This window comes from Ictalurus punctatus, chromosome 16, assembly GCF_001660625.3.
Source record: "Ictalurus punctatus breed USDA103 chromosome 16, Coco_2.0, whole genome shotgun sequence".
Taxonomy (NCBI): Eukaryota; Metazoa; Chordata; class Actinopteri; order Siluriformes; family Ictaluridae; genus Ictalurus; species Ictalurus punctatus.
In genome coordinates this window covers 3597268-3609421 of record NC_030431.2, presented here as the reverse complement: position 1 = coordinate 3609421, position 12154 = coordinate 3597268, and the positions used below count along the sequence as shown (strand labels likewise).

Here is a 12154-nt window from a genome sequence, read left to right as displayed (position 1 = left end):
GGTTTGTACCCACAGGTTTTTTTTGTTTTTTTACTCCCATTTTCTCCAAATTTTGTAATTTTCCAATTCCCACCGACTAGCTACAGGAGCTCTAGCCAATCACACAACACATCAGGGAGGTTGAAGGCTAGCACATGCATCCTCTGAGACATGTGAAACCAACACACATTTCCAAAATGATGCTCATGCTACATCACGGGGAAGATTAAGGCGCTCTTGATTGTTTAGTGTTACTGATTGACAGGGGGATAGTCCCCTCCCACCCAGAGAACACGACCAACACTTATTTATTTATTTATTTATTTAACTCTTTATGCTAATAGGGGTTGTTGAGAGGTTGTACAAACCATGAGCAATTCTTATATATGTAATGGAGCTGGGGAATTTGTAAAGAAGCTGGAGAATCTGGAGTAATATGAGGGGGGGGGCCCTTTGTTGTTAAAAAGTGCAACACAGTATTGTACATATTGTACCCTCTGTATACTTTGGTTAGTAAGATCAGCCATCAGAGCATTATGGTCTTCAAAGTGAGATGTTTCTACATACTTTTGTGAATTTCTCAGAATTTGAGAGTCAAGGGATGAACTGCGCTTTGATAGTTTCCTGAGATAATGTATGTAATGTGGGCATGAAACAAATGCGCAAAATGAATCTTTTTGCTTCAAGGTTAGTCAGAACTGATGATAGTGTAAGTGTTTTCCAACATTTTTCTTTGCCCACAAGCATAGCTTGAAGCTTATCCTCATTCAACAGTAATTACTTGGATGCAATCCAGTCTTGTATATCAGTAAGGCATCATAGTGCGAGGTAAGGCAAGCTGCAGATTAGGCTGTGTTTGGAAGTTTAAACTGTATCATCAGCATAACAGTGAAAAGAGATATCATGGCACTTAGATATATTACCTAGCGCAGGGGTGTCAAACTCAAATTCGGCTCAGTTCACACCAGCATTTTTTTTTGGGGGGGAGCCCTTGAAGGGCCATAATATAAGGCCATTCATTAAAAAAAAAAAAATCAACCATATTATTATCTATACTTTTGATTAAGAGTAGTTTTTAAAGATAGAAAAACTCATAGTGCTTGCAGGAGTATCAAAGATCCTAGGGGTGGAGCTGCACCAGATCCTACTCCGCCTATAACCCCTAAGTTCTAACCCTTACCCGTTAGACACAATACAAACAAGCATGTGTGAAACACACTGAGTTTTCCCCAGTCCCTGGACTTTTTGGTTCGATGCTGCCCGAGTAGGTGGAGCTGGATCAGTTCAGACTCCACCCACTGGATTTTTGGTTCTTCCTTTGGTTCTTTGGTTTTCTAAATATCAAAAATATATCACGTTGAGGACAATTTAAGGACCGACACAAGTTTATCTCTGCTCTGCTATGAACCTACATGGACATGTCTTTGGGATTTTGAGTCAGTCAGACAATTTTGAGTTAGTGGTTAGCACGTTTGTCTCACACCGCCAGGGTCGGGGGTTCGATTCCCACCACTGCCCTGTGTGTGCGGAGTTTGCATGTTCTCCCCGTGCTGCGGGGGTTTCCTCCGGGTACTCCGGTTTCCAAAGACTAGGTATGCATGGTAGGCTGATTGGCCTGTGTGACTGTGGATGAGATTGTGCGAGGGATTGGCACCCTGTCCAGGATGTACCCCATCTTGTTCCTCATGCTCCCTGGGTGATCCCTGGGTTCCTCACGACCCTGAAAGATAAGCAGTATAGAAGATCTATGCATGGATGGAGTCAGTCATTGAATCACGCTAGCACCCAACACATGCAGAAATTGTGTACCACCGTTTCAGCACTGTGAGATGCGAGCCCATGTCCGCTGTGTGGCGGTGCTTGGTAGAGGTGTAAACCTCAGTCGTTCACCGATATGATATGATTTGAATTCATAAGGCGACAATTGGATATTTTATGATATCACTGAATCCGCTAGGATACATGATTTATTAGCTTATGACCGATATGTGTTCAGCGTAGTTCAGAGTCTGGAGTAGGCCAGTTTCAGTTGTTGATTTTAAATCGATGCATTGATAGTTTAGTTACAGCCCTAATGCATGAGGAAAGTGGATGGTCACTACGCTATGGATCTGCTGTCAATTCTAGATAGTGTGGTTGAGTAGTAGTGTACTATGGGCTGTTTCAGTATTGGTTTTATAGAGAGAGAGCCACGTTTGGATCGGGGTTGACACCTGCGATCGAGAGAATGCATATAAATGCTAAATCAAATTGGACTTTTGTGGAAGACTATTGAAAGGTGATTCTCATTGTCCTATTGTGACACATTCTTTCGAGCCGGTCGACTAAGAATTGAATCAGTCTAGCAACAAACAAGTAATTCCTCAGTCTCGTAGGTGTTCTAGATGTTTGAAGCAATCAACAGTAACGAATGCTCCTCTTAGGTCGAGCGCAATCACGACGAGTCGGCTGCTCACAGCAGGTCATGAACAAACGCACCCCTCACAAAATCAGTACTGCTCCAGAAATGCTCTAGATTCAGACTAGAAACACTTCACTCAGGCCTTTAAACTCGAATATTTCTGTAATTGTACAGCAACAACCGTCTCAAAAACTTTACCGAAAACAGCGAGCGTAGAGATTGGTTGATAATTTGGTCACAAGGCCGTCTCTAACTTGAAACAAAAACACTGGACGACCCCCAAAGGAGGATCACGTGTTTATCGTTTTTAAGACAACGCAGCGTGCTGACTGAAGGTGGATCAAGCGTGGAGCTGGAGGATTTCAACCTATTGACTTTTTTTTGAAGCAATGGTGTAATACTGACTACTTAATGAGGGGCTGCATTCCGTATCTATAGAAGGAAAAACAAAAGTAGAAGGAAAATGTGGATTCCGTGTGGATTTTGTTCTGCTTAATTTCATCGACCGTCTTTAAAAAAAAAAAAAAAGAAAGAAATCTGTCAGTGGAAGGTTCATGCAGTCTAAGTGGATGATTGATTGTGGAAAACATAATGACTAGGGATGTTATTCTTATTTTCAATGTACGTAGTGTAGCTTTGGGTCTAGCCTTGCTCGCAGCTATTTGTTGATGCTCCCTAAAAGCTTGTCGATGGAAAGTTGGCCAATGAAGCAGGCGGATGAGTGAAGGGTGTTTACTAGTGTTGGTTTCAAGACCACCTTAGAGTCAAGACCATGATCATAGCCAACGGAGTTCGAGTCAAGACCGAGGATGATGTTGGGCGAGACCAAGACAAGACCTACATCACGCATGGCTGAGTCCATGGTCAGACCAAGACCTGAAGCTCAGATGTGTTCATTTGCTGGTTGTAGCACCTTCCTAAACTGACATGAAATTTCCACAACCAAACTTTAGAAAGATTAGAAAGAATTGCTGTGGATAATCTCATAACCACGTACATTAACGTCGACATTTCTGACATTAGTATTGTTATCTCTACCAATAGCTCCGGTCTGGAGATTCTCGTTAGCATACTCTCTCAAGAAGTTCTGGAATGTTTGTGAGATTTATATGGAATTATCATTGTAATGTAACCAAGTGCTTCGATTTTGGAAATGCTCCAGACAGGGTCAAGGTCCCAGCAAGGTCAAATGTCTGAAATAGGTTTTCTTCAGTATTTTAATTTTCTGTTGTACTGTAATTTTCTATCATTGTAGGTCATTAGTGGATCTAAACTGACACGGAGGACACACATCACACAGTCTCAACTCAATATTAGCTAGCCAGGAAGGCATCCCAGAATATTACCGGTATTTAATGTTAAGACAATGTCCAAATAAGGCAATCTAGCTTAAAATAAATAAATAAATCCAGAAATCTTGTGTTACACTGGTTGCGCAGTCAAGCCAAGCGAGTACACTGGGGCGTGGCGCTTATAAAGTCGACCACATACACGGTGGATTTCTGATACAGACACATGTTGCCCACACTCTGACAGACGGAAAGCTTTCAGTTCTGCGGCACCGTATTTGCATTTCCTCAGGAAGCTGATATAATTACCGCGCGAGCAAAACGCTCTCCTGCGAGTTGCAGTGCTACTCGAGCCGTGCGACGGAGAGCCGGAGGGAGCGCGCGCCGAGCAAGCTGATGGCTGATACGTGCGACGTGTGTGAGTGCACCAGCACATTTAATATGAACACATTAAGGAGGGAAAGCGGGAAGAGAAGGCGGGAACTGAGGAGAACGAGCAGACAAACAGATAAATAAATGATCAGATAAATAAATAAGCACCCAGGGGTGATGAAGGAGGAGGAGGAAGCAGAAGGAAGTTCCGAGCTGATGGTATCCTGTGTTAGGATAAACACACACACACAAAATAGCTTTGAGTTGACGCTGATGAAGAACATGCCGGTAATGGCACTCCTATATGTTTTAAATGGCTCCATTAATGGAGCTTTTATATGGCCGTCTTAATGGCTCTGATTCCTGCTTTACTCTGATTCTTGCTCTGAATGTATTTGTGTTTGTGTGTGTGTGTGTGTGTGTGTGTGTGCGTGTGTGTGTGTGTGTGTGTGCTTTTGTGCTATCGATCCTCACCTACTCTCAGCGTAATGGGAACTAATGCAGCATGGGGAAAAGAGTTTTTCTACAGGATCAGTGATTTCCACTGTTTTATGAGCTCCTTGTTGATGAGTGTTTGTGTTAGCGTGTGTGTTAGCGTGTGTGTTAGCATGTGTGTGTGTGTGTGTTGTATTCCTTTCTGTCTCAATGAAAGACGGAGGTCATCTTCACACTAATATCAATGAATTTAATTAGGGATTTTTCACAGTGCCGAGCCGCACTGAGCTGTGTGTCAGTAGTACCCTTGGCTAACAGGGGGGAAGGAAACATTTCCTCATTAGTTACCCCTCGGAACATTTGCGCAGCCGAAAAAAAAAAAGAAAAAGAAAAAGAAAAAAAAGCCTGTGTCTCTCCAAGTGTGATATTACAAATTTGGTGATCAATTAGCCCAGTTAGGAGCGGGGGAAGTTCGAATCAGACCGTAATTAGCGTGTTGTGACCTGACGACCCGCTGTTCTCTCGCCCCGCAGCTGCCGCACCGCAGAGTGACGTTCTCTACGGCCAATCCGGTGCAGGACGCTCAGGACTCCTCCCAGCAGAGCTACTACGACAGCGGCCTGGAGGAGTCGGAGACACCCAGCAGCAAGAGCTCGTCAGGGCCGCGCCTCGGCCCGCTGGCACTGCCTGAGGAACACTACGAGAGAACCACGCCCGACGGCAGCATCGGCGAGATGGAGCACCCTGAAAATGGTGAGAGATAGAGAAAGATAGCGAGCGATAATCAGACATAGAAACACTTTATTGTTCCGTGAGAGGGCTTCCTGTAGAGAGAATTGAGCTGCAGCTTGTGCTGATGCTCCAGCTGCTGAAGAAACCGTGACTCATTTCACCTCGTTGCACATCTGCATCTTACTCACTGTTTATGCATTTTATTATTAGATAGATAGATAGATAGATAGACAGACAGACAGACAGACAGACAGACAGACAGAAGCATAGAGAGATGGACAGATACACAGAGACAGACAAATAAACAGAGAGAGAGAGGGTTAGACAGACAGACAGACAGATAGATAGATAGATAGACAGACAGACAGACAGACAGGCTGGTGTAGACAGTGTTAGACAGATAGACCAGCAGACAGATAGATAGATGCATACATACAGACAGACAGACAGACATGTAGATAGACAGGCAGACAGCAAGCAGATAGATAGACAGACAGACAGACATGTAGACCGATAGACTGGTGTAGACAGTGTTAGAGAGACAGATAGACCAGCAGGCAGACAGATAGATAGATACATACATACATACAGGCAGACAGCAAGCAGATAGATAGATAGATAGATAGATAGATAGATAGATAGATAGATAGATAGATAGATAGATAGATAGATAGATGGATGGATGGATGGATGGATAGACAGACAGATAGACAGATAGATAAATAAACATACTGACAGGCTGGTGTAGATGGGTAGGGTAGATAGACAGTGTTAGACAGACAGATAGATACAAACATACATACAGATAGACAGATATGTAGCTAGACAGTCAGACAGCAAGCAGATAGATAGACAGATAGATAGACAGATAGATAGATAGATAGATAGATAGAGAGGTACAGAGACAGACAGAAAAACAGGCCACTAGACAAATAGATACACCACCAGAAAGATCGATGATCAAGAGATGGATGGATACAGAGAGACAGACAAATAAACAGAGAGACAGACAGGCAGACAGACAGATATATAGATAGACAGACACATAGCAGATAGATAGATAGACAGGCTGAGAGACAGACAGATATAAGAACAGTGTCTGCAGCTGTTAATGAAGACGCTTCATGGCTGCTGTGTGAGCTTCTTCTCTCTGCAACACCGGCTTTATTTATTTAGCTGTTTCTTCCGCACATTGTTCTGCTCGAGCGGCTCGCCTGATGAAGGTGACGAGTTTTCCTGGTTCTAACACACATCGCTGTATGAGCACGGTGTCAGCATCTCTGCAGCAGCGGTTCCTCGCGCGTGTGCCAGGTGTTAGCCGCAGTCCGTGCGCTCTCCATCAGTAGGCGCTCCATCACCACTCCAAATCCGTCTTAATGGCTCCCTCACAGCAACACGCTAATTAAAACCCCTGGCTAATGGAGCTTTTGGACTGCAGATAACACTGCAGTGTGAGCGTCCAGCCATCAGCCTTCTGCCCACACAAACACTTGTTTTTGTGCTTCTGCCTGCTCAACAAAGAGCATTTCTCTCTTCTTTTTCTTTTTTTAACTTTCATTTATCTGTCATACGTGCATGCTAATGAGCGCCCGCTAATGCCTGTACACTGCAGAGTTTCTGCAAAAACCCACCTGAACAAAGTGCATATTTTTACAGTCCGTCTCCTCAGAAGAACTGGCCTGACTGTTGTGCTAAATATATTCTTTAAATTGTCTTCTGTACAATTTCATCTCCATTACTGCTGCTGCTCCTCTTTCTAATACCATTTATATTTTCCATGCTTTAGTGTTTCCCTCCATTAGAGTCGAATCATTCCGCCAGAATCTTTCTAGGTAGCTTTCGTAGTAGCAAAGCACTGTTTTTAGCATCTCGACTCCAAAAATGTGGACTGTTCCGTACACGTCGTGTTTTATTTAACACGCTCTGTAGAACGTGGCATCGTGCTGCCAGCCCCGAACTGCACAAGTAAATGTGGAAACCACACACACACACACACACACACAGCTTCATGTTTCCCAATTCACACGGCACCTGTGATGTATTATGCATGTTTCTTTCTTTTCGTCCAACGTTAAAGAGCTCGGAAACAGAAGATTTTACACCTCACCTTTTTTTCCCTCCCCGTCACTGAAAATGTTCCCTTTTATGACTTCTAGATTGGGTGATGAGACACAGACTGACACGGACGATGCTGCTCATCAAAGTGAGAACATATTTCATGCTGTTAGCGTAGAATTAGCTTCGAAATTCCGTTTGATCCGTAAGTAGAACGGGTTATAAATGTAGAGGGAGATGCAGTGTAGTTTTATAGTAATAAATAAATAAATAAATAAATAAACGGTGAAGGGTTTTTCCCCAGACCGCAGCACAAATGAGATTTCGCCTTAAATGTTATACATCACTGTAAAATGTAGTCTGGGGCCTTAGTAATAAACCAAACATGAAGGTTAAAGCTGGCCGGCTTTTGTCGGTGGCATTGAGATGCGCTGGTCGTTTCATTAGCACGTTATGTCAGAGAAAAAAAAGCAGCAGTCATGACAGCATCTTTGATTTTGACACAAAGTGAGTGACACTGACAGCATGGCGGCGGGTTTCCCACTGGCAGAGCACATACGCCAGCGAGATTAAGAAAAGAACGTATCTAGGGGTAGACCTAATTAAAAGAACACTCTTACCTCAGGGAGATGGAGGAAGCCCTCGCTGACACACATACGGAAATATAGAACAACGAGAACCTTTGTCGTCAGTCTAACCGTCACCTGTAGCACTCCCTCCACCTGTTTATTTGTTGGAGGTTGAATATGAGTGGCAGTGTGACAGCAGGGACCGGCAGAGCCTTTATTGTTCGTGGCCGTGCAGATGATTGACAGGTAGGAGCGATGGGATGGGCTGAGTTGTCATGTGGGGCTGTGTTAAAAGAAAGATGAAAGTAATATGTGACGCCCAAAGGTCCCATCGCGCAAACAGTGGCACTGATTTGTCATGCACTCTGACCTCACGTGACCTTTCTTTTCTCCAGACATACTCAGTGCTGCTCAGTCCCATGTTTTGGCTGCCCAAGACCCTAACTGACTAGGATAAAGTGTCGTACCTAATTTAATGAACATGTAATAATGTATGCCAGGCTAGTTAGCTAGTTAAGTGCATGAATACACACTAAGGTACGAGTTTATAGTCACTTATGATTTGACACCGTGTCGAGAAAATCAATGGTTAAATCATTTTGGTTAGAGATGTGGTGTTCTGTCCTCCCATAATGCGTAAAGAAATTATTTGCTAGTATTTTTGGTTTCTGTCAGCATGGTGAGAGCCTGTAGTAGCCTAAGGAGAGTGGTGTTGTGGCTTTACACTTTATTTATTTTTTTTGTCAGTGTTTCTGATGATGATGACCTGCACGTTCCGGATCTTCATAAAGAAGATCGTCTGCCGTCCTTTATATTTATTCATTCATTTTCCTTCTGCTTTTCCTGCTGGGGTTCATGGCAGCAGCAGGCTCAGAAGGTCAGCTCAGACTTCTCTATCCCCAGCCACAACTCCTCTTAGGGATCCTCAGATGTTCCCAAGGCATGTGTGATTTAATTGTCCTGAGCGTCCATCCTGATAAAGCTCGCCGGTGAGTTGGGGCATCCTTATAAGGTGTCCATCTAAACTGGAGCCTCTCGATTCCCAGGAGCAGTGACTGTACTTCCAGACTCTCCTGGATTGTTAAGATCCTTACCCTATCATGGAAAGTAAGCGCAACAGGAGCCTCATTTCCACTCCCTGTACTCGAGACCTTTTGGTCACTACACGCGGCGTATGGTGTAGTGCAGCAGGTGGTGAGATTTAGAAGCCTGTATTGTGTAAAGTGTAAACATATATTCAAGAGTAATGTGGAGATTCTTTTCTTTTTCTGTCTGCGGGGAAATAATAGCCCGGATATGAAATCTGCTTGTCCCGAGTGCCCGGGTTACTGATTTGTCCACCTTGCTTAGGTATGGTATATCAATAGTAGTTTAATCTGCAAGCATTTCAGGTCTGCACTGGGGCATAACGGTAACAAGATTTGTATACCGCCATCAAGTCTGTTGGCATGTTGTTGGACTAAAGGAATTCATTAACTGCTAAATGGACTCCATCCATCATAAAGTTCACTCACTACTCTTGACAACTAACATATAAATGCTTTTCTCCACAGTTACTAATACAGATTTCACACTAGACTCCACATGAATCGAAGCACCCATCCATCCCTTTTCTATACCGCTTATCCTGGTGGAGCTCTGGAGCCTATCCCAGGAAACTTGGGCCACAGGGCAGGGGGACCAATCACACACACATTCACACATTACAGACAATTTGGAAATCTCATTCAGACTACAGTGCATGTCTTTGGACTGGGGGAGGAAACCGGAGTAAACTCCCGAAGCACAGGGAGACCATGCAAGCACACACGGTGGAGGTGGGATTCAAACCCCCAACCTTGGAGTTGCCAAGCAACCGTACTAACCACTAAGCCACCATCAAGAGCAGTTTAATTTGATGGATCATTTGATCATCTATAAGAAATGTTCAGTAAACCACTGATTATATTGGCTTCTTTAAATCTGCGACCGTTTTGCACCAACTCTAATCAGATACAGTTGGCTCTGATATCCATATGCTGCTGAGGACATCGATTGGTTGGATTAAAGACTACGGTTGAAATTAAACTCAGCTGGAAAGCAGCTCTCTGTAGCAAGAACTGGTTAATCCTGCTGTCAGCAATTATACAGTCACGTATAGACCTGAAACAACAAATCAATGACATTTGATCAATGGAAATTTAAAAAAAAAAAAAAAAAAAAAGGTAACAAGCTTCCATTGATTCATCGGGCAACACAAAACATGCAGCTACAAAAAAAAAAACAACATTTGAAATCTCATTTGGGGATAGTGGTGCATGACAGGCATCTGCTAATTACAGGAACATTTTGCTTTACAAAGATAGTTTTGAAGAAGCTGAAATTTTGTGGCATTAGTAGCCAAAATAATTTAGGTCATAGTTCTCCATTGATTTGGACTCTGAAGGCAATTAGTAAGATTGTGATACTCATTTGGCAGGATGTTTTTTCCACAGTGATATACAAGTGCAGAAAAATACAATCCAAGCAGAGAGCTGAGCAGCTGAAGGTTAATGACCTTGTTCAACAGTCCAACACTGATATTATGGGATTTCGATTCGCCACATTCTACTCACTTACACAGAATCATAACCAAAAAGCTGCCAATGGCATACTGTAAGACTGCAAAAAATAGGGCAAAAGTGTCTCTTTAACCTTCTTATACTTTGAGAATGATTTAATGTGAGACATTCTCAAGGGTCCCTCAGAATTCCATGGTGATGGATTTCCAGAAAAGAACCAGTTTTATCAAAAATCAATTTTATGAAGTTTGCTTTATAATTCTAAGACATGGTCCCACATGTAACACATAAAAATTCTCCCTTTAAAGTAGAATATTTGCAACGAAAATCCTCTGATCTAGAGGCAGCAGAGGAAGCGGTTACACTTATGATCCCTGCATAGAAGCTTCTCACCAAGGAGACAAAATGGCCTACACCAGACTAAGGCTAACCTGGTTTACCTGGTCACTTATGTCCTTGGTGTACTTGGTCACTTATGTCCTATGGTGTAATTGGTTACTTATGTCCTTGGTGTACATGGTCACTCATGTCCTTGGTGTACTTGGTCACTCATGTCCTTGGTGTATTTGGTCACTTATGTCCTTGGTGTACTTGGTCACTTATGTCCTATGGTGTAATTGGTTACTTATGTCCTTGGTGTACATGGTCACTTATGTCCTATGGTGTACTTGGTCACTTATGTCCTTGATGTACATGGTCACTCATGTCCTTGGTGTACTTGGTCACCTATCTCCTATGGTGTAATTGGTTACTTATGTCCTTGATGTACTTGGTCACTTCTGTCCTATGGTGTACTTGGTCACTTATGTCCAAGGTGTACTCGGTCACTTATGTCCTTGGTGTATTTGATCATTTATGTCCTTGGTGTACTTGGTCACTTATGTCCTTGGTGTATTTGATCATTTATGTCCTATGGTGTACTTGGTCACTTATGTCCTATGGTGTACTTGGTCACTTATGTCCTATGGTGTACTTGGTCACTTATGTCCTTGCTGTACTTGATCATTTATGTCCTTGGTGTACTTGGTCACTTATGTCCTTGGTGTATTTGATCATTTATGTCCTATGGTGTACTTGGTCACTTATGTCCTTGGTGTATTTGATCATTTATGTCCTATGGTGTACTTGGTCACTTATGTCCTATGGTGTACTTGGTCACTTTTGTCCTTGCTGTATTTGATCATTTATGTCCTATGGTGTACTTGGTTATTTATGTCCTAGGTGTACTTGGTCACTTATTTCCTTCGTGTGCTTGGTCACTAATGTCCTACTGGTCACTTATGTGCTTTGTGTACTCGGTCACTTATTTCCTTCGTGTACTTGGTCACTAATGTCCTACTGGTCACTGACGTCCTTTGTGTACTCGGTCACTTATGTCCTTGGTGTACTTGGTCACTAATGTCCTATTGGTCACTGATGTCCTTCATGTACTCTGTCACTTATGTCCTTTTACATTTACGTTTGTATTTATACCAAGGGCAGACGCCCTTATCCAGAGCGACTTCCATTATCTCATTTATATAACTGAGTATTTGATGGTTAAGGGCCTTGCTCAAGGACCGAACAGTGGCAGCTCCTTTGTGTACTTGGTCACTTACAGTATGTCTTTGGTGTACATCGTAGCTTATGTTTTGTTGTACCTTGTAGCTCATGCCTTCAGTGGATGTTGTGGCCTGTGCACTCGGTGCAGTTTGTATCTTGTGCCCTCAGTGTGTGTTGTAGCGCACAGCCTCAGTGAGTGATAGTGTCAAAGCTCTATGCTCCATGCCACAGCGGTGTTTA

General features: G+C 43.1%; 1 protein-coding gene across 1 annotated transcript in view; it reads left to right on the top strand.

Annotated features, from left to right (window-relative positions):
- Positions 1 to 12154, top strand: part of pcdh1a (protocadherin 1a) — a 73317-nt gene that overhangs the window by 44904 nt on the left and 16259 nt on the right. The window contains exon 4 of the mRNA XM_017488294.3: positions 5010 to 5229. Coding sequence (XP_017343783.1) covers positions 5010 to 5229 — 220 coding nt within the window. The remainder of the gene's footprint in view (positions 1 to 5009; positions 5230 to 12154) is intronic.